General features: G+C 42.4%; 1 protein-coding gene across 1 annotated transcript in view; it reads left to right on the top strand.

The window, feature by feature from the left end:
• ENPP6 (ectonucleotide pyrophosphatase/phosphodiesterase 6) overlaps window positions 1-24082 on the top strand; it is a 55043-nt gene that overhangs the window by 12521 nt on the left and 18440 nt on the right. The window contains exons 2-4 of the mRNA XM_084860300.1: window positions 9611-9790; window positions 20072-20183; window positions 22863-23004. Of these exons, the coding sequence (XP_084716426.1) occupies window positions 9611-9790; window positions 20072-20183; window positions 22863-23004 (434 nt within the window). The remainder of the gene's footprint in view (window positions 1-9610; window positions 9791-20071; window positions 20184-22862; window positions 23005-24082) is intronic.

The following is a 24082-nucleotide window of genomic DNA, read 5'->3' as shown; positions in this document are numbered from 1 at the left end:
CATTTAAAGCTGTTACTCTGTCAGGAGCTAAGGCTTACACTACTAAAAGATCCATGAAGTGAGGTGTGCATATATAAAGTTCCTTGCCAGATCACAGTTCTAGAGGTAGTTACTGCAGAATCCTCAGTTGTGCATTTAGAAGGCATCGCTATCACTCGACAGTGAAAAAAGGCCCAGTACTCCAGCAGCACCTCTATCCCCCATCTCTCACTATCTCATTATAACACTATTGTGCATTTCTTCCATAAGTATGCATACCCCCTATGTCAATATCTCGCTATCACTGTATCACTCAATCGCGAAATAGCACTAACATGTATTTGTGCTATCACACGACAGTGCATTAGTTCAGCGAGTCTTGCTAACTCCTGTTGTAGTCAATTAGGCTTGTTCCTGAAAGTTTGCTATCACGTGACAGCACATTTATTCAGGGGTGCCTGCTAATACAGAAGCCTGGTATTTAGAGGGAAAGGGGGGAAAAGGGGCGGAATTGGGCATAGGTCTGGAAAGTCTACTCAGAAGTAACTCCTGTTGCAGTCAATGAGGTTTGTTCCCAAATTTGCTGAGATTGCCATTAAGCCAAAAATACTAAGTACACCCAGGGTACATAATGTATTCATCTGGTAAAAGGCATAGTAACTTCCCTAATGGCTGTGGAGTGCTATTTCCAAAGCTTTGTATCTCTGCTGTTTGGTTCAAGGCTTTTAGGAGTAATTAATGCCAGCTTCAATCCTTTCCATCATTGCCTAACCAGGGGGGCAGGAGAAAGGCGAGTAGAGCTTGGAGGGGGGAGCCTCTCTTATTGGTTGAGCAGCCCCTGCCAGTCTGATGATGTTCACTTCTAATCCCCCCACCCCACCTGGAAGTATGTTTCTGTCAGCGACTTATAATGGTGCAGTGCAGTCCTTCGTGGAGCCCTGCCGATTCCATGAAAAAAACAATATTCCTTCATTTGCTTCACCCTTCCGTTGTCATGGAAACATGGCCCTGGAAGTAATTCTTTCCAGACTGACTGCACCTTATCTTCCTAGTCTAGTATAAAACCTGAGATAGCCTGCAACTACTCAGAGAACTGTGGGATGCTCAGGCCCAAATTTGGATGTATCCTCCTGGCTAGCGATGTCTGAAAAATTCATTTCAGTACATTTTAGATCAGAATTTACCCAGTTCTCGCTTCCTGGACTCGAATGCAATTTCCTATTTTCTGTACGTTTTCGAGCTTTCAATGCAATTTACAGACCAAAGAAAAGTGCATTCAAAAACACATACATTTGAAAAATACACATGAAAAAATGTGTACAATTGAAAAATGTACACAAAATCAATCAGAAAAAATGTGTACTTTTCAAAAATGCATCCATTTCGAAATGCATTTGGAAAATGTGCGCTGAAGTACGCACAAACTTTCATGTGAATAATAATTTTAAAAGCTCGCAATCCGATAGGGATACAAGTTGGGGCAAGCTTTGAGGTGGAATTCGGGGAACCTCAACTTGAGTTTTCCTGATTTGCACATCCCTCATCCTGGCAGCTGTGCGTGCGCCTGCCCTGTCACATATCAAGGGGTTGGTGGGGATCTAGTATTACATGAAAAGGAGAATACCAGGGCGGGAAACAAAACCTACCCATTTCTCCCATCTTACTTTGCTGTCTTTTTTATTTTTAAAGTCGTTTCCCACCAGTTTGGTTTTGATATGCGAAGTAAGCTGGGCAAGGAGAAAACTGCTTAAAACTACTGAGTGCAGTGAGGTACATGGGGCTTCCCATCTCCCCCACCTGCTCCTTTAGGTCCCTTGACATGGAGTTTTTATCCTATTGAGATTGTTCACTCACGGAACTTTGTGGGTCCTTTTCATGACGTCATTAACCTCCAGGGCACATCCAAAGGTATTTCCTGGTTATTTTGCTTCAAAAAGTTCCAGAACTAATGAACCATCTTTAAAAGTCGGATTGTTACGCTATTAAAACAGCCACTAGATGGCACTGTTTCATTGAGTTCTATGGAACCTTGAAAATTAAAGGCTTCCCGTCTCAGCAATCACATGGCTGCTGTCTGGGAGCCCGCGATAAACATGGAAAGGCTCCAGAACGGGAAGACTGTGGGGTTTTCCTTTAGTGTAAAGGCAGCCTTTATCTGTAAAGAATCATTCACATCCCATCTCTGCTTTGCCTGAGATCGGTGCATACACACCAACAAAATACACTTGCCTGCCCAGTCACATCTTGTTGTCTGTTGGGGTACTCTAGGACCTTGGAATTAATGCATCATAAACATTACAAAGGAGTGCCTGCTAAATGAAGGTGAATCAACCAGACCCGCCCTATTGCACATCTCTTTCTTTGCAATGTCACATTGCATAAATTAAATACACTTCCTTGAACCACCTTTGAAGGACTATGGTTGTCATACTTAGCATAGCTCTTGATAGATTGAATTAATAAAACACAAAAAAGCAATGCCTTCGCCCACAGTTCTTGCAAAGGAGCTACCAGCACTGGTGCTTGCCTTAGCAAATGCTCAAGTAGCAACAAGGCACACTACACAGCCGTTCTTTTCTTTCTGGCACTTGCTATGGTGAATCGATCCTTTGCATATCAGAAGCATTTAGCATTTCAGATTAATTGACTGGTGCTACAATTTCTTGAACAAGACACCTTGAGAACTCATGGTTTGTTGCTGGGTTGTTCTGGGTGGTTAACAAGCCACACTGCATGGTTAACAAGCAACCCTGTGGAAAATGTCCTGGGTTCAGAGAACACTCTAACCCACAGTTCAACAACAACCTACATTCAACCATGGAGTGTGAGTCAGAGTGTTGCATGAACAGCACGTCTTGCTGTAATGCTCACAAACACTGCCACCTTTTAATGAGGGAAGTTAGGTTGGATTTTGATATACTATTGGATGAAAACACCTGGTGGGTAGGAATCTAGAGAGGCCCTTTTTCCAGACCACCACCTTCAGAGGCGTGTTGGTGGCAACCTGAGAAAGGGCCTTTTTGGTGGTTGCTCCCAGGCTGTGGAACTGTCTCACAAGGAAGGCTAGGTTTGCTTCCTCTCTGCTGGCAGGCAAAGACTGCTTTTCTCAAGAAGGCCTTTGGCCTGTAAATGGGTCTGCTGGATTGGGTGCTGTTTTTAATTTTTTCTGTAATATGTTTTTATTGTATTTTAATGTATTTAATGTTTTAATACCCTGGACAAACTACGATTTGCAGGATTCTTTGGTGGAAATGATGACATTTAAGTTGATATAAGCCTCTAGTGATGATAGGCCTTAAGACTATATACTCACTGGCAACACTCCTGGAAAGGTACCTATGTATGTACCATCCTGAATCATAAACATTCAGATTCACAGATGTGCTAAAGTTTGCAATAATATCTTGCAAATATAGCATCATTTCTTCATCCAGTGTTCCAGTCCTGTTTTTTTAATCTTTATAGTCCATTTCCCCCGCCCCACCATCCCTTCACTGCCACAGAAGATTATCATTTCAGATAAAGAAAGAACAAATGAACTTTTAAAAACAGGTTCTTTGGGGCAAGCATCTAGAGACCTGAAGCACTAAACAGAAAGTAATATGGAAGTAGTTTTCTCTGTTTTCTAGAAGGGGTCAACAGCTCTTTAACCTACACTGCATTTCATCTAGGTTGACTGATGCTTGAAGATGGGAACTCCCTGGCATGTGAGGCTTGTCAGTGGCAATGAAGTGGAATCAGGAAGGTTACAACAGCAGGGAGATGTGTGAAAAAGTACTTTTCTAAGAGAAAGGAGAGGCTGTTGATGCTGAAGCTGGATAGGATATGTGGTGATGAAATGCTCCAGTGGAAATGTGGTCTTCTTTTTTTACAGATGGTTTAGATTCTAAATAAAGTTGTCATGAAAGCTTGGGTGAATGGCAGAAAGGTTTGTTAACTGTTGACAGAAGACCAGATCAACTGTAGCAACTTGATCACTATGTGTTGTATCCAGTGGTAGTCTAATTTATGTCCTACTCATTTCAGTAAAGCAGGACTAACATTGGATACAACCCCATATACCTGAGGTCTTCTTTCCACAAAGTAGTTCATTATTCTTTATTTCTCAGATATTATGAAGCCTTACAATGTAGGGCACCACATTAAAAGAGGAAGTATTCCAAGAGTCAGTCCATATGAACAAATTGTAATGGACTGAAAATGTGAACCTTTCTGCCAATAATGTGGCAGTAACAAGGGCCAGGTTCTTAGAGAGAGAGAGAGAGAGAGAGAGAGAGAGAGAGAGAGAGAGAGATTGGCAAAGCAACCACACAGAAATCTGAGAATTTAGATAGGCTACCTGGGTGCCTTAGACTGCAATTCCACTTCCAATGCACCAAGGTACAGGATGATGCAAAGAACTATATTTATTTTGAGGACCAAGTAAAGGGAAAGAGAAATGGGGATGAGGGGGGAAGTCTCTTTGTTAGAAGTGCCAAAGCCCTGTTGCATGAGTGGTTGGTCCTGTGAGTGCATGAACACAATAGGATACTACCCTCAGGCAACACCCAATAATGGTGATTCCAGCTCTCGCTTGGGGTATGCCAAGGTCAGAACTCTACTACTTTGGCAGATTAGCACAATAGATGGAAGTTATTCTTAAACCTAAGCGTTCAAACAAAGATTAAAAGCAATGTGTGAAGAGAAGGAGTGTTCCAGCCCCACCTCTCTCCCTGGCTTGCACGGAGAGCCCCCACGGATACAGGAGACTCCCCTCTTCAGACAGTTGCCCTTCATGAGTACAGAGCAACAAACGCGATGAGGGAGAGGGATGGGTTTCTCCTTAATCATTGTTTTTAACCCTTTTTTGAATGCCTTAACAGGGCTTCAGCATCTACAGATTCAGCACGAGGCAGTCTCAATAAATTCCCCCTTCCACCTGAAAATATGTCACATGGAATATATTCAAGCTCCCCTCAGCTCCACCCAACACAAAAAAGAAAGTATGAATATTGGAAACATAAAATCTGATATTCACACAACTTGGGCAGCTGGTACTCTAAGAAATCATGACTGGATTAGTAACTAATCCACCACACTCTTTACAAAGCAAAGCCCCCTCCTCTTTTACTCTCCTTCAGGCCTACTGACTTCCACATTTTCCTCATAGTTGCATGCTGCCTTTTTAATTCTAAACAGCTGCTTAAGACTGGAAAGATTAACGTTCTCTCTGCCTTGCACAGTGCTGAATGAATGAAGTCCATCACACCATGAATTTATTCTTCTCAAATGTCTCTTGAGCACCCTTGTGGTAAAGGCCTCTAAAGAAAGCATAGTATGTAAATTCCTTGGCCCAGCTGCTGAGAATAATCTTGTGTCCAATACAGGAAAGCTATAGTAGGCCTAAAACTTATACTTAGGGGGCATATCATCTGAAGATACAGAAGTACGTCACTCGCGTCAGTGTATGATATGACAAAACAACAGCTAGCTCTGCAGTCACACAGAGTGAGCTGCACAAGTACTCCTGAAGGCTAAAAATCTATAGATGGAGCTGGGGAAATATAGTGGTTAGAGTGTGAGCTATGAAGTAAGTTGCAAGTTCAAATCCCACCTCAGCCAAAAGTCACCCAGAGGCTCAGGCAAATTACTATTGCCTCAGCCATCCCACGTTTACTTTGTTGCTTTAAAAAACAACTGCCTTTCCACACTTCAAAGCAGCTTTCACAATGAGAAGAACAAACAAATACTATATTTTATTTAGGGATAATGATAGTAACCTACCTGACAGGGTTGTTGTAAGGATTGAGATAATGTGTGTAAAATGCTTTGAAAACTGAAAAAAGGAACATAACTATCAAGTGGTGTTATTATATTGGTTTATTCTCTTACTATGCTCCCTCTGTCTCTCTACATATACACTGAGCCACAACAACGGGTGGTTAAATGCAGCAGGGGAGGTTATAAATAGCCAGTAATTATGGCAACATTCATTGTTTTGCATAGTAATTTGCTTGTGCAGTTTTTAATTTCATCCACTGCATAGCTTTTTGTTTACACAAAATTACCAGTAGGGAAGAGATTGCTGCATGAAAGTAGGCAAACTGCAATAAAAAGATAGTGGCTGACATTAGTTTGGGGACAAATAAATTTGTTGGCAGACTTTTAGGAGTGTATTTAAACTACCATATTTTTGGTTTCTATCTCCTCTTTGGTTTTGCCATCACACAAAAACATTCTTTTCACAGCAGATAGAATCTTAGTAGAATCTGACATCTACTAAGTCCTAAAAGAATGTGCCTTTTGCCCTGTTGCTAAAAGGGGTCCTTAAATAGCCGGGAAATACTTTTCCCAGAACAGTTTAATTCTTCCTCGGAGCTCCTGGTTTGTGGGGTTTGTGGATTAATGTCTTCTCACAGCAGTAGTAATACAGTTGTAAAACGGCCTCCATGGAGAGGCTAGCTATGTAACATGTTTGTTGCAACAAGATTAGCAAAACTGTACTTGTTCCATTCCAGGACATTTTGTGGGAAGAGGTAAGAAGTAGTACTGTAACCTCTGGGTCAGCACCCAGGACTGGATACAGCATCTAGGAGTTATTCACCTTCTTTTATATTACGTCCTGGCTTGACTCCCTATCCAGGAATATCTGGAACCCCAATTTGGATGTCTCTGTAGCAGTCCCCCCCCCCCACACACACACACATAAACACATCCAAGATATGGGCAAAACCAGAATTTATTCAAATTAACAAACAACAGTACATCAACAAGAGATTAGCAACATGGATAAAACCAGAAAGATATCATCAAGTCCAACACTTCTCAGCTCCTCCCAGGGTGTAAAGTTATTTACTGATTTATGACCTGCCTTTCTCCCAAGAAAATGGTACTCAAGGTGTCTGATGTGCTAATGAAAGCCTATGTCCTTTAGCCTAACTCAGTTAAATGAAAGATGCAGTTGATGGGTAGGGATCACTTGCATTCCACAAAGATGCAAAATCTGAGTGTTGCAATATACTCTGTTCCAGTGTGAGCATCAGCAAATTGGGTGCATTGCAATATATCCTGCTCTAGTAGGGGGCAGCAGCAAAATGGGTGTGTTGCAATATAGACTCCAAGCAGAAGATGGCAGTAAAAAAGGCTCCTGGAGCTTTTTTTCTCTGAAGCTCCAAGCCAATAGGATTTGCAAAGACAGATCCAAACTGCTAGTGTAGCTTAAAACCTCCCATCCTAGTAGTGATTTCAACCAGGAAGGTTGAGCATGCCTATTTTTTTATTTCAGCCAATAGAAGTTACAGAAAAACCTAGCAAATCTCTTTTTAAAGCATTCAGCAGTAAGATACTTCAGGTTTTACAGACCCTGTAGTAACAAGATCTAACAGCAACGAGTCAGCTCTTTAATCATCACTCCATAAAAAGGAACGCGTGGTTCTTGCTCTCAACCTCCTTTCCTGATCAGATCAGCACCCCCTGTGCTCCCGCTGCCACTTGTGCTCCGGGTGACCCCACACTCAGACTGTTACTTAGGGTGGCTGCTGTCCCAAGCACCCATTTGTTCCATAACATATTCCAACAGTTATAATAAAGCCTATGTTGCAACTCCCTCTGCATGCAAATTGACTCCTTCACAGTGATGTATACATCTTGGGTTTTCCTACAATAGTAGTGCACTACCAGCCTCCACTACTTGATGGCTTATGTTTTTGTCTCCATACCTTCTTAGTACTGCTGCTACTCCTTTTTTCTTGTAATTGCGAGTTTATGTGTATATTTTATTGCTTGGGAGTTTAGTGTCATTCTATAGTAAGATTTTCTTATATAGAGAGATGATGTACATTCCCATGGGTGCTTTTCACAGAGAAGCGATCACTACGTAAAAGATGATACCTTTTGAGGAAGGATATCACAGAAGGTTGGATCCAAGATCTATCTTATGCTAGAGGATGGGGCCTTCCGCTCACAGAAGGACTCTGCTCACAGAAGGGCTCTTTGCCTGATTTTTTAGGATCCCCCTCCCCCCATACAACAGCTCATCCCATTCAGCAGGGTCTCCTGAGTCTCTGTGTAATGTTTTCACGGGGTTGGAGGACTGCTGTGGGAAGGAGGGGCGGTGGCAAACTATTGTGTGATGGAACACAGTTCCATGAGCTGGTCTTGTCATTTAAGCTATTGCAGACAGTTCCTTATTCAAAAAATGTGAAAACAGCCTTGCAATCGGAACTCATGCCTTGCGGCCTTGTTGAGTTTGCAGTGCAGGGAGACTGAACTGACAGCTGCCTGACCATCCACAACTGATCTTTGCTCTTTATTTCACAAACAATTTAATCACAGCAAAGGCCTGCATGGCACTCATATTAGGCACATTAGATACACAGAAGATCTGTGGCAGTTAAGAGATTCAAGGTCTTAAATGTCTAAAGATTGCTCACACATGGGAAGAAAAGCATTGGTGCGAGATGTTTCTATTGTGGATTATGGATGAAGGCAGATGTTACCATTGTAGAGCAGTGGGGCTAGCCTTCAATCCATTTGCCTTTTCCTTTCCAGGGTTGAGCTCTGTTAAACACATACACACACACACACACACACACACTCACAGTTCCGGAGCAGTTTTGCAACTCTTTTTAAAATGGTGCCATTAAAAAAAAAGGAATAAGGAGCAAGGTTCATATAGAAATGGTAAATGTACATGTGGCACTTTACAAATAAAAAAGGTGAGCATCCCACCCTCAGTTTAGGAGGCAGAATTGACAACTGATCCAGTGCTTAACTCACTGGAATGTACACCTGTCATTCAAATGGCGAATGGTGGTAAGCCAGATTTGCGCTGTGAGTGACAGGATAAATCCACTGTAACTTCTCTTTGTATCTTATGTTCGTCTTTGTAGTAAGTCATAAATAAGAACATAAACAAAGATGACCAAGAAATGAGTCCAATAGAGCCTTCCACATCCAAATACCAAGCAATTTCTTGAGAGACCAGGAGGTGCAGATGGGGATTGGGGGAGCCTAGTACCAAGCAGCTGTTCCTCTGCTTACCTTGACTTCCTTCCATAGCCATCCTTTGTCCTCAGTAGTGGTGAAAGTGGGAGAAGACAGATTGAATTTATTGGGGATGCAGCTACACAATGACACCACTGCCTCTCCCATCCTCCTATCCAGCGCCAATCAGTCCCTTCTGGATGTGTTCTCTGTTTGCACAAGGGTTGCCCACAGCATGGGTTCCCAGATGAAGGACAGACAAGTGAGAGGTTCAAACGGGCTACAGCAGCGTCACCCTTTTCTCTTCTTGTTTTATATGATAACAACACTAGATAACCAATCTAGATGGTTGATGAGAACAGATGTTGGAGGGATTGTACAAGTAATTTCATTCATCCATACTTGAGAGGCAGCAGTACTGTGCAGCTCCTCTGGAGGAAAACACAAACTAACAGTGCAGAAGATTCCCCCTCCCACATTGAATTTTTACCTTTATGTCTTTAGTTTCCACATCTGCAACATTTGAGCATGAGCAATTATTTATCTGGTCCTCAAAGAGATAGTTTCAGAATTTATTCTGCAGGGCTTTGAAAACAGTAAGGCAGCTTTATGACAGCTAAATATGATTGCGCACGTGAAACTATAAAGCAACTCTTTCACCTTCCAGGTCGCCACTGCGAGGTCCATCAAATGACTGGAAACTACATGTGGGATCCAGCTACAAATAAGTCTTTTGATATCGGCGTGAACGAAGAAAGCATGTTGCCTCTTTGGTGGAATGGATCAGAACCATTGTGGGTGACTATGATGAAAGCAAAGAGGAAAGTCTCTATGTACTATTGGCCTGGTTAGTATTGCTGAAGTCAGCATCTCTTCAACTGCTGACTAACATTGCAAGTTCTACTTTTTAACAGCTATGCAAAACAAGTTTATGACTGATTGCCTTGGCCCTGATCCAGCACAGAGCACACCTGGCGTCTTTTTGAAAAAGTTGCAGTCTCACAGACAGCTGCAATAGAATCCCACCCACCATTTGTTCCTCCTTCCACACAGATGATTGGAGGGATTTCAGCCTTTGACAAAGAGCTCAGCACACAGGGCAGTAGTGGTGGGTGGTTTCCCCTTTCTGTTGCCATCCTGTTTTGAATTTGGTGTTTTGTGTGTATTACTTTTTAAAGTGCCATGAACACTGATGGCGTGGTGGTGGTGGTGGAGGAGGAGGAAGAGGTGGTTGTCTTCATCATAATCGCTGTACTATTTAAATATAGGTCACTCGAAACGTACATTAAAAAAGGAGGACCACACCAAAACCTATGGGACAATCAAGTTTAAGCAACAGTGAGCTATCTTTAACACAGCCTTCCCCATCCTGTCAGCATCCCTGACAATTGGCCATGCTGGCTGGGTCTGTTAGGAGTTGCAGTCCAAAATGTCTGGAGAGCACCAGGTTGGAGAAGGCTGCTTTAACTATACAGAAAAGGTACATGCCAGTTAATTAGTGTAGCTACACTGAGGCCGATGTTAGCACTTCTCCGAAGTAACTAACTGATGGACTGCAGGCATGACATGCTATATAGATGGGCAAAACATTCTGACTTCCAGCTGCAAACTTTGTGCCCTGTGCCTTTGGTCTTAATCACCTTCATATGCAGTACTTCCAAATGGTTCAATTTTTGCTTAATTCTGTTCATACTGTAAAAAATCATACTGATTTCAATCTGTTTTCCAATAAGACTAACATGTTTATCAACACTATTAATGAATCATGCCATCCATGCTGGTTATCCATTGGAACGTTGATAGCATGCCCATATGCAAATAAAAGTAAACAATTTACTTTCCATGAAATATTTGTCTCTATATCCCAGACACGTACCACAGAATATATTGGTGAATTTCCTAGTTAACTAGTGACCCTGCTCAATCAACAAACCACGGTTTGGATGGTGGGTTCAGTGTGGGAACACTGAATACGAAACTGTCAATAAAACTCTGACATATGTACCGGATTATAAGCTTTGGGTGGTATCCAACTAGCTTCCCTCCAATGACAGAGGCTTCTGTCAGCAGAATGGGAAGGGACACAGTTTGCACCTATTCCCTGTCCTCCCTGAAGCCCTTTATACCCCCAGATCTGCTCTAGAGGATTGGAGGACCCTCCAGAGCAGAGTGCGAGGGGGGGGGGACAAAGGGCTACAGGAGAAGGGGGAATAGCTGAAATTTGCACCCCTCCTCATATCGCTGTTGGAAGTATTCTGTCAATGGAGGGAAAAGTTAAATTCCACCCTTTATTTGTACACATTTAATTCCACATTAATATTGTCTTTGTAGTTGTAATAGTTTGCTGTTAGCTCATGTCAGTGTGATATATATGCATGTCTCTCAGTGTGTATGTGCATATAGAGTGCCAACGATGCAGCTGATCAACTCATTCATGTCCTATGCTAGTTCACCTCATCCCACCGCATATGCACCAGTCACGTCACCCCTCATACAATACTGCGTAAGAGCATTCAACAGACACGGCAGTGTCTCAGCAACAGACAAACAAAAAAACACATAAATGGCAACAGTACAAATTTGTATTTGCTCAACTTTGATAGGGGGAGAAATAAGCCAAGCCATTCTTCCTTTCTTAAATAGGACAGCTGATGAACAACTAAAATATCACAGCACTTTAAGCTTAGCACACAAGTGGCTATAGCTGTCAAATGTTCCCCAAATCCATCAAAATACAATCTCATCTTGTGATAATTCCCAAATGATCACTACATAATATCAGCCTACCCAATTCTTATTAAAACTAGTATAGCATTATGAAGAATTAACGCCTTTCTATAAATTTTAAAACATGAGTAATTTTGTAATTGGAGAACAGATTCTCAACTTTCAACTAAGTTTAAAAACCATGAAAATTATTTTCATTAACTACTAAAAGATTTTTCATATATATATATATATCCATATATATATATATATATATATATCCATCCCAAGTAATGTATCTTTTTTCAGTGGCTAAACTATCCTATCCCAAGAGTTCAGGCGAGATAGATAGCAACATTTTAAATAACTATCTGATCAAAAACCATACAAGACAAAATAACCACTAACATTTAAAATACTAGATATCAAGCTACTAGATATTAAAAGAACTTCTAATAGCCACACAGAACAAGGTCTGAAAATTCATCTAGAACATACTAGAAGCTCAAAGCTGAAACTGCTGAAAATATTCTTATTTGATCTTAAAGGTTGCAGTTCCATGGAGCTGCTGCTGCAACCTGGGCATATCTCCATGCCCACATTTGGCCCAATGTGACATTGTGACCAGCACAGCAAGAGGTGAGGGGTGGGGAAAAGACCATTGTCACACCAAGTGCACAACATGATCCTGAATCAAGTGATTTCTCCACCTGCAGTCTGAAATGGTACAGTCTAGACATCTATAACAGCCTATCCTAAAGATCTATATGCCTCAGGTCACATGGCCTCTCATGACAAACCCAGGACTGGGCATGGATACCTATTTGGATCACTTATATTGTAGTCACAGAACAGCACAAATTATTTGTCTGCTACCAAACTTGTTACAGAGAAAGGATTACAATTCTCTGCTTCTTAAAAACAAACAAAACCCTGGTGATATATGTCATATTTTCAAATGACCATGCAGCTACTTGGTTTTTCAAGAGCATGGATAAGTTTGCTTCTACTGAAGTTTAATGGCTGCATCATCATGAGAAAAAATGTTGAAAAAATAAAGGAAAGAAACACCATTCAGATTCCATTCCTGTTTTTCCCTCTACACAAGACATTTCCCAGACCTTTTGCGCAGGTCTGGAAAGCTTTAAAAAGTGTTTGTTATGACATTCAGCATCCAACTGTTAAACCAATGTTTAGACATGCAATTTTAAAATGACAGAGGTTCAGGTCCCTGTGTCAAACATATAAAAGATGCAGAAAAACATACATTTTGTTATTGGAATAACCATTTATTTCTTAAAAGCTCAAATTGTATAGCTCAAATTATACTGTAAAATCAGTACAATACAAAATGGTGCAACTTGGGTATTCAAATGCTTTGAATACTGAACATTTGTATACAGAGCAAACTGAAAGATTGCAGACAGATGAAAGCTTTGTCAGATAGCTGAAAGTCATGCAACAAATGCAGAGTGACCCGTGATGTGCATGTACATCTCACTATAATATCTGTTCATAGTTTTTTGTAGTGCTTAAGAAACTGGAAAACTGTTTGACTGGAGATGACCGTGTGCCAAAAAATGTGTGCATATTCCACAGGGAATAAAGAATATAACTATCATATAACTTTCAGCTCTGAAAAGCTATGGTTTCCAGGTGGGTAGAGCAATCCTTGGGAGAGTGTCCCAGCGACCATAGGATAAGATAGATTCCTACTCCCAAGGCCGTAGACTCTGCAGTGACGTTGGGAGGGGGAAATCCAAGATCAGGCCATTCCCTTTCCAAGCCACCTCTTCCAAGGTCACAACAGCAACTTCAGAAGAGCTCGGGGAGGACAAAAAGGGGAAGGGATGGTGGACAGGGAGAGGAGAGGCATGGATCCACAGTATCCTACAGCCTCTCCATTCATGCCCACCACCAGTTAGTCAGTTAGGCAGGCTCAGGGGCCTGTCTAGCTGAAACTGCTTTTTTTTAAAGGAGGAACAGGGGGTGAAATTGCCTCTGCTGTTCTTCCCACCTTGCCTGGCTCTTGCCAGCAGGGCTTTGGATAGATGGATAGATCTCAGATCCTGCAAATAGAGGCCAAAAAACTATCTTTTGCAAGTCATACTTTTGGTCAGCATTTCTACTCATTGGCAAGTAGGAAATACAAAACACATAGTATTTGTCACTGCTCATGTGGGCTTTAAAATTTAGGCAAGTGTGCTTTATGAAGTTCTCTGTAGACTTTATTTATAAAATGCAGCAAAAAATAAAACAGGAAGTGGAAATGGAAAAGATTTATAACACAGATTCCAGACCATTAACTACTTAATGACTGAGCAGCAAGTATTTAAGGAGACAGCAAGCTCTCTGAGGACTTGGGCCTGGTGTCAGCACCTGGCAACCTACAGCAACTAGCAAAGCCACAGAGCCCTGGCAAGGCCCACCAGTGCTGACACTTGTCCTGAGCCTCCCCTAAGCCAGCCAGCTGTGAGCAGCCATTCTAATTTCCCACACAATGTCCTGAAGTGACACTGTATTTAGCATCCCAGGACATTGTGGGAAATTACAGCTGCAGCTACAATTTTCCAGGTAAACGTGAGTGACACCACTGATATATTAGGCAAGGGCCCACCAGAGGGTGTCCAGAATCCCCTCAAATCTGGAGATGTCCTTGATAAAGACTGGGGCTAAATCATCTGTTATGAGAAGTCTGCTGTAGTGTAGAGCCACAGGAAAAATCTGGATCTTGCTGTAACATATCTAAGAGCACTTCTGAGTAAAGGGCACGTTCATCACTTGCCCTGTGTTGCACTGTTTTAAAATAAAAATTTCCAAGTTCACAATATAAAAGCTGCCTCCTCATCACATGACAAGGGAGGATTATCAAACAAGGCTGTGGCCTAGGCCCTGTGCTTTTCATCATATGGCACTGGTGCATTGTACTAACTTTGCCCTTAAAATGTACCAGTTGAAAGGGCACTTCACAGCAGCATGGACTAGTGCCCATGATTTTCCAAATATAGCACGGGGGGGGGGGGTTATGGTGAAGGAAAAAAGTTATTAAAGTATGAGTTATGCATGTGCTTTGACCTGTAGAGCAGAAGATGTTTACTCAGAGGTGCCTTAAGACACTCAGCAATTTTCAAGTGGTTTGTTGGGGGGCTGAGTTTGAGAACCACTTATTAAGGACCCTTTACAGGAGAATATGCAAGTCTTCAAACTATAGGTGATCTACTGCTAATTCTTATGCAAGAGAAACTAGACTGGTGTGTGTGTAGGCACATGTATATACTCTTTGACTCTCTTAACTTTTATAATGGCATTTTAACAATTTGCAGGGCAAGTGGTTTTCACCTTGTCAAGACCATCCATACCGCTATAGTTTCACTATTAAATTATAATCCTCTTACCTACATGCCACTTAGGGAGCTTCCCACAGCTACTATGGGAGAGCAGTGTAATTCACACAGGGCTGCGCTGATCCCAACACTAACTGCTGCTAATCTGGATGATTCTTAGGATCAACAAGGGTGGCCCAGCAAATATTGTGCAAAAACAGAGGTGGAAGCTCCAGACTTCATCCTTGTTAGCACTTCCTTCTTGGAGGTACTTTCCTTCTTAATTCTGGGTTGGCACTACCAATTGTCACTGCTGAAAGCAACATCTGGAAATGCCTATAGATTTCCATTCATCCAGCTTCCAAAAATATTAAGTGACATGGGTCTTTACACGAGGCCTTTATCTTGGGCTCACGATTGGTGACTCACAGAAGTTTGCTGGTCATTTACATGATGACATCAACCTCCAGGGCACATCCAGCTGTATCTGATCTTTATCCCGCAAAAAAAAAAAAAAAACCCTTGAGATAATCCACTATTTAAATGTAAATCCACTTTAATGGCTTTGTGTAAATGTGCAGTTCTGCTACAGCCACAGCCTGGGAAGAAGAAGCTATTGAGAAGAGCAGGAAAATCTCCTCCAGTGTGTCTGCCTGTTGACCTGGGCTAAGAGGAGAGTTTTCTTGGCTGGGCTAGGAGAGGTCAAAGCAAGTGTGGAGCTGGCCAGGGGAGGAAGAAGAAGATGGTGACTCCCCATGTAAACAGTTGACAGCATCAAACCAACCCCCAATGCTGCTTTGAAGAGAGAAAGAGAGAGAGAGTTCAATCCCTCTAGAGACCCACTGATTCACTGCTTGCTCTCTGCCCCGAGGCTGCAGAGAACTTGTCTGTTTAAAGAGCTGATCTTTATCTCACCTAGAATGCAGGAACAGATGCCTTGGTAAATTGCGAAATAAACAGCCTTGTGTGATGAACCCTATGGCTGCAATTATATGTGGTTAACAACACTCTATTTAGAACACCAGTTAATAGCTCATTTCACACCTATGGATCAAACTTACATTGACAAGTATTCCAATATATATTACACTTTTGGAATAATTAATAGAAATTAGAATGACTTTGGATAATTCAGCTGTTATGCAATTTTAGTAGTAATCTAAATTACCCAATTTCAAAATTCTTGGCCTAAACATACAGGCTAGTCAGATGAACAAACTGATCAAAGCAAGGAATCTGTCCACTACAGCTATGGAAATATATCCCCAAGGGAATTTAATATGATTTGGGGGAAAAAATTAATCTCTGCAACCACATTATTGTTCACATTAGTTCATCTATCTTGGTATACATGAATCTGATTGTGTGTTAGTGTCCCACTAAATAATATACAGATTTGAAAGTATTCAATGTATCATTTATTTAGAGACAGCATCAGTTGTTTTTCTTCTAGAAGACTCTTCAGTGGAAGGACTTCCCACATGACTTGCTTTCTTCAGTGCAGGCACTGTTTCCCAGCCTTCAGTGAGGTTTATTCTCTCACTCTCTGGCTGCAATCCTATACCTGCTTTCCTAAGAGTAAGCTCCATTTAACTCAATGGGACTTAATTCTTAGACATATCTAGGGTTGCACTGTCAAAATAAGAACCAGATTACCCAAATTTAGGCAGCACTCCTGGCATGCTATGGTCCATGGGGTCACGAAGAGTCGGACACGACTGAACAACAACAACAACTTCCTGTATAGGCTAGGAAAACTTTGTCAATTTCCTTTCATTCCACCTTATGTGTTCATATCTTGGGACTATTTATGGAAATATACATTAAAGCACTATGATTTCAGGGCTCTTGGATTATTAAAAACTAAATTGCTTCTATTTTTTGTTGCTGAGCAGAGCATCTATGAATATTAATATTAAAACATGGTTCTGCTGTGTACAGAGCCCATGTTCTCCTTTAGGAGTTGTTGCCACAGGTTTCTAGGACTCCAAACATAGTGTATTTTGTTGGAAATGGCTTGAGGTGACAGAAAGTTAATTGTGTAAAATGCTTTAATAAGATCCTGTGGGCAAATAGATTCAACCATTCAATATACCAGTTCCACAAAGAGGTGTTCTGCATCAAAATACAAAATATTTGGTTAAAGTAGTTTTGAAATCTAGACTTTTACTGCACTTAATTTCTCAGAATACAGGGCAGTGTGACTGTTTACTCAGACCCAAATGGAACCAAACTTGTGGCAACCTTTGCTAACAGTTTTTTATTTTATTTTAATTACAGTTTGAAATTCAGCCAATTTTCTCAAATAAAAATAGCTTAATTCTAACAAGAAGCTAATTAAACAGATACTAAAATTACAATGTTTTGTATTGGGAGCTATCAGAGATATTAGGAACTGGTGTCTAAGTTAACATTTCTAATAAAATGTGAGTTTCAAGATGAGTGATTTTGTTTTGTTTGTTGACATTTTTCACTTGGTGATATTTGTATTGGTGATTTCAGTCTGAAAGCATTGTATTCCACTTAATTTATGTGTAAATGATTACTCTAAAAGGATTCAGTAAGTCAGCCTTGCTCAACCTGGTATCCTCCAGATGTGGTTGACCACAGCTCACATCATCCCCAGCCAGCATGATGCCCTGGGATTATGAGAGTTGTAGTCAAGGACACATGGAGGACACCAGTTGCAAGTGCTCGGTTTGCACAATCACAGAGGGGAAATAAGCCACAGTAGCTCCCCGTGTGTTGGTCACATGCCAGGGTGATTTGCATAATTACCCTTGACAGCATGGCTTGTCAGGTCATGTGAACCCAGCCAGGGTAGCTCAATGCCATGGGTAACAAGCCACCCAGAACCCTACAGTCGGTTCCAGCTTCTTCTTTCTGAAGAAGTGGACAAGTTGCTTTCATCTGTAAGGCCGACCACCTGCTTACTTGATCCTTGCCCATCTTGGCTCATTATGAGCTGCAGAGAGAGGCTGGGTGAGGGGATCAAGGCAGTGGTGAATGCCTCCCTTGAGGAGGGAGTGATGCCATCAGCCCTCAAGGAGGCAGTGATAAGACCGCTTTTAAAAAAGCCCTCCTTGGATACGCAAGTTCTGAACAACTTTCGCCCAGTCTCGAATCTGCCTTTTTTGGGCAAGGTTGGTGGTGATGCAGCGGGTGGTGGTGATGCAGTTGAAGGCACACTTGGAAGAAGCCGATTATCTAGATCCATTTCAGTCAGGCTTCAGGCCTGGGCATGGGACAGAAACGGCCTTGGTCGCCTCGGTGGATGATAGGAGGAGGGCTCTGGATAGGGGTGAATGCTCCTTCCTTGTTCTCCTCAATCTCTCAGTGGCTTTTGATACCGTTGACCATGGTATCCTCCTGGACTGCCTGGAGGGGTTGGGCATTGGAGACACTGTATTACGGTGGTTCCGGTCCTTCCTCTCCGGCAGGTACCAGAGGCTAGCACTGGGAGAGGAGGTTTTGGACCCGTGGCCACTCACTTGTGGGGTGCCACAGGGTTCCATCCTCTCCCCGATGCTATTTATCATCTATGTGAAGCCGCTGGGGGCTATAATCGGAGGTTTGGGGTGCGGTGTCATCAATATGCGGATGACATGCAGCTCTACCTCTCGTTCAACTCTTCACCAAGGTTGGCCGTAGAATCCCTGTCCAAATGTCTGGAGATGGTGAGTGGCTGGATGGGGAGGAATAAGCTGAAGCTGAACCCTAACAAGACCCAGGTACTTTTGGTGGGAGACAAGAGGAGGTTGGGGGATGTTGACCTGGTGTTGAATGGGGTACGGTTACCCTTGAAAGACCAGGTCCACAGTTTGGGGGTCATCTTAGACTCTCAGCTGTCCATGGAGGCTCAAGTGTCAGCTGTGAGCCAGACAGCGCTGTACCAACTCCATCTGATATGGCGGCTGCGCCCCTACCTTCCCAACCATCTGCTCCCATCGGTAATACATGCCTGATCTCCTCTCGTTTAGACTACTGTAATGCGCTCTACTTGAAGACAGTTCAGAAGCTGCAGCTGGTACAGAACGTGGTGGCTTGCCTGATTAAAGGCAGCCGCCAGCGAGATCACATCACTCCAGTGCTGAAGGATCTGCACTGGCTACCAGTTGTTTTCCGGGCCAAATTCAAGGTGTTGGTTTTGACCTTTAAAACCCTATATGGTTTTAAATATGGTGTTAAAACCATATATAAACCCTATATGGTTTTAACACCAGATAGGCCGCTCAACAAGATCGGCCTTGGATGGCCTTCTCTCTGTCCCATCAGCCAGGACAGTAGTGATGACGAGAGAGAGGGCCTTCTCTGTGGTGGCCCCCACTCTGTGGAACTCCTGCCCTAGGGAACTCTACCATGCCCCCTCTTTAATGAGCTTCCACCATGCATTAAAAACATGGTTGTTCAGGCAGGCATTTGGGGTGGGCTAGGGTAATTTTAGAAATGTGATCTTTTAATGTTGAATTTTATTTTGTAAACTGTTTTTATTGTTGTACATCACCCAGAGTGGCTCGCTAACTGGCCAGATGGGTGATTAATAAATTTAATAAATAAATACAATAAATACAATAGCACACATGCAAGGGGGGGATAAGCTACTGTGGCTTATTTCCCCCTCCGTGTTCATGCTAACCTGGTCAATGGCTGGGTTCAGACAACACAGTAACCCACACTCAAAAACTGAGTATGCGTTGAGTGTAGGTTGTTGTTGAAGTGTGGGTTATAGTGTTGTCTGAACCCAACCACACTAACAAACCATGGTTTGTTAAGCATGGACAACGCATGGTTAGGTTTCTTGTTAGGCTATGAACTGTGGGTTGTTCGTGGTTAACAAACCATGCTTTGTTATCGCAGCTGGGTTCAGACAACATGATAACCCATGTTTCAACAACACCCCATGGTTCAACGACAACCCACACTTAACCCATACTCAACCCTTAAGTGTGGGTTATTGTGTTGTCTGAACCCAGCCTATATATCAATCTGGGAGCAGAGCTCCTCAAATAAATCTATTGCTATCTTAAATCTTGTTGATAAATTCAAATTTGTCATTCAAAATTTGGAATTCGAGCAACTAATGAAATGTTTCTCTTTAGGCTGTGAAGTTGAAATCCTTGGAATCAGACCTACCTACTGCCTACCGTATTATAGTGTTCCAACAGATGGCAATTTCTCCAATGCTGTAAATAACGCTATTGAGTCTTTGAGGTAAAGTAATCCAAATACTGTATTTATTTATTTGTGGAATAAAAGCCTCTTTCTATAAGGTCAGCAACATTTATTGCTGAAAAGTAAGAGGTGAATCTGAGAAGCGGCTGAGATAGATATTACTTTCACCACACTGCCGCATATCCAAGTATGAATGGACAACTCAAAGGGTGGCTACTTCTGAATCTACAAACAAAGAGGAAACGCACCACTAAAAAAGAGGACAGCGATTTGCATAAGATCTGCATATGCTAATTTATATGTATAAATGCAAATTTAGAAATAGTTATTATAATTTAAATAGAAATACAGTACATCTTACCATAATGTGGAAGGCGGTGACCTGTGTGCCTTGTTCAGTCTGGTGTCCAGGTTCTGTTGAACGGTTACTTGAAGGCTCAGTCTTCCTTCTGATGGTTCTTTACTTTTAAACTGGACTTGGACTGGATAGCCCTTCAAATAGAGTACTGTCCTCTGTAAAAGAGGGCACATGGCCACCCTAACTCAACATGGCACAAGCAGTGTGTAGATGTCTAGCCCTGCCCTTCAGTAGACCAGACCTGAATCTCTAGCAAGCAGCAGTACAGGCCATAGAAAAAAGCTCAGACTAGGTGTCTAAATTGAGGAGCTATAAAGCTCTTGACCTGCTGTCAGCCCACTTTAACAGCAGAGCTAAAGAAATTCCTGCAGGAAGTGTTTTTAGTCTGTACATATCTTTAATCAAGGGCATATAATAAAAGTATATATTAGTTGTGTGAACATTTGTCTTTGTTCATCTGTATCACTGATTTGGCAGGCTGCTTCCAATAAATACTTGCAGCTCTAGAAAACAGAATGAATAGAAATAGATCATAAAATAGAATCAATCCACAAAATCAGTTTGGCCTGGTTTGCACGATTGCAGCGAGGGAAATACACCATGGTGGTTTATTTTGTCCACTGAATGTGCTGGTCATATACCAGCCAGATTTCCCTAATTACCCTCGCTGGTGCGGCTTGGTATATTGTCCGAATCTGAGCAGCATGGCTTATTGGGGGGTGAAGGTGCAGCAACCCTCAAATAACCCAACAACCCATGGGTTATTTGAGGGCTGCTCCCCCTCAAACAAGCCATGCTGCCCAGGTTTGGATGACACAGCAAGGTGTGCCAGTGCAGGTAATTAGGGAAATGTGACCGGCAGTGCAGCAGGGTTAACAAGCCACCATGGCTTGTTAACCATGCTGCGATCGTGCGAACTGTATGTGATTTTTACATGATAAAACTCGTGTAAAATTTTGACCTCAAAAAATTTCCAGTATGTATTTTGGGGCCTTAGTCAATACACGTTGTGGGTGGCCTAATAGAAATTCAAATTGCATCTGGGCTAGTTTCCATATGAACTGCATGTAAATATTACAAATAATCACAAAGGAATCTCCAGCACCTTCTCTATCAGAGCCAAACTAAACAGGATGTCACTCATGCATTTAAAACAAGCATGCTTAACCTGGCTGCTTTTATTTTGGAGAAAAAGCAGCAGTGGGCCTTTGATCCAGAACATGCTCTTAATCTGGATCAGGGCTGCACATTAGTTTTCTGCTGAAAATTTCCCCCTCCTGGCTGGTATTGGACTCTGAAAGAGCTATTTCCAGGTGCAAGAAGCCAGAGGCAAGTAATAGCCAGAAAACAAGCACAGGTCTCGAATTTGGACTGGGAGCAGGTTTTGGATAGGGGCCCCAGAGCTGCTTCCGCATCAACACCCCCCCCCCCCCGCAAAATAAAAGCAGCCGGGTTATGTATGCTTGACTACACATGACTAATGTAAGAGGTAGTTTGGCCCTCAGTTAGAATGGGCTGATATCAAGGCAAAACAAATTTGTAGTTTAGGTATGAGAAACAACAGGTGAGTCCCAAATGAAATGTTAAATTCTATTTGTGGGTCTCCTTAGTTAAAAGATATAAACTGGCATTACAGGACAGCATAAGAAGGATACTGAAAATTTCCTTTAGTGGGCACCAGAGATTTTCTGGTTTAGCTCTCACAAGACACTTCTTACAGATATTCCGTAATATTCTCACAGATTTTCAAGAAGTACAACAAAGTGTCTGTGTACACGCACATGTGTGTGGTGGGGAGTGGGAGTGGCATCACAGCAGCAGGTTCTGCCCCCAACCTCTGGATTAATTTGAACATGAGGAGAGAGCCTATGTGCAGACAAGACTACATGTGTAGGGACTTCTTCACATGATCAGGATCTCAGCTAAGCATGTAAGAAGTTGAGGTGATTGATGCATGGATATCATGGTGCAAATTTATCAGAGGAGGAGTGAGGGAGGAACGGTCCAATAAGAAGGGTGTAATCCTGGCTGGGAAGAGGGATATCATGATATTTCCACCCAGACATATTTTAGGTATAAGGTCTTCATGAGAAAAATGTAGCGCATTTTTCAGGAACAAAGGGTAGCAGGCTATAGGACACAGTGTGGTCTGCCCTTCCTTCCTTTGCCACATTTTGTAGTACATCACATGGAAAAACATCCCAGTCTAGATGCCAGACCTGAAAGACACCCTAAGGGCACAATCCTATGCATGTTTAGATAGAAATATATCCTGCAACTCTCAGCATGCCCCAGCCAGGATAGGACTGTGTCCTAAGAAACATTTTACCCTTAACTCTTTTGTGGTGTTGCCACTCCAGCAATGGCTCTGCAGATATGGCGGCAGTGTATTATGAACGGATTGATGTAGAAGGCCACCATTTCGGCCCGTCATCTATTCAGAGGAAGAATGCCTTAAAAGCTGTGGATAACGTATTGCACAATATGACTAAGCTTATCAAGGTTAGTATCACTCGGAAGCTAGAGTGTCCTTTTGTATTTTTTACCATGCTCTGTTCCTTATTCTTATTAAATATTCTTTGTAATTCTTCATCAAAGGCTGCTTCACATTGTACCAACTGTACTTGTGAGTATGCACAGTCATTCCAGGAAACTATGGCCAGTCATGGGTACTTGTGTCTTGTGGTAAAACATAATAGTGTACACGAATGTACACTTGGTGTGTCAGTCTTACCATGTGAAGTGGCCCTTACTAGGCATGGTAACATTACAACTTCTAAATGTGGAGAAGCCATAATTCAGTGTTGTACATGCAAAGGGTCCCAACGAGGGGGTCAGATCAGTCTTTTGCTGGGGCCCCAACACTAGCAGACACCCCGCCAGCAAAGTCAGAATGGCAGTGCATGGAACCTCCAATAAATCCAGTGGCAGAGTAAGATTTACCAGTTTCATACTCCAGCTGTTCCAAGTTAAAGGGGCCTCCTAAAGATGCCTAGTCTGATGGCCCCCAAATTCCCAGAGTCCCAAGTTCAGTGCCTCAGGTAGCAGAGCCAGTGCTCAAATTTGGAGGGGAAGGCAAGGGGTCCTTTTTATTTTATTTATTTTATTTATTATTAAATTTATTAATCGCCCATCTGGCTGGTCACCCAGCCACTCTGGGCGACGTACAGCGTATAATAAAACAGTTTAAAACAATAAAATTCTACAATAAAAACGTTTTCTAAAATACCCTAACCCACCCCAAATGCCTGCCTGAACAACCACGTTTTTAATGCACCGTGGAAGCTCATTAAAGAGGGGGCATGGCGGAGTTCCCTAGGGAGGGAGTTCCACAGAGTGGAGGCCACCACAGAGAAGGCCCTCTCCCTCGTCCCCACCAGTCTAGCTGTCCTGACTGATGGGACAGAGAGAAGGCCATCCGAGGCTGATCTTGTTAAGCGGCCTGTCTGGTGTCGCTGGAGGCGCTCCTTGAGATAGGCTGGGCCGGAACCGTATAGGGTTTTAAAGGTCAAAACTAACACCTTGAATTTGGCCCAGAAAACAACTGGTAACCAGTGCAACTCCTTCAGCACTGGAGTGA

The sequence above is a fragment of the Heloderma suspectum genome, chromosome 5, assembly GCF_057233095.1.
Source record: "Heloderma suspectum isolate Gila_16-S chromosome 5, 16-S_ref, whole genome shotgun sequence".
Lineage (NCBI taxonomy): Eukaryota > Metazoa > Chordata > Lepidosauria > Squamata > Helodermatidae > Heloderma > Heloderma suspectum.
The sequence above is the reverse complement of the archived record's forward strand: the minus strand, read 5'-3'. Positions and strand labels throughout refer to the sequence as shown.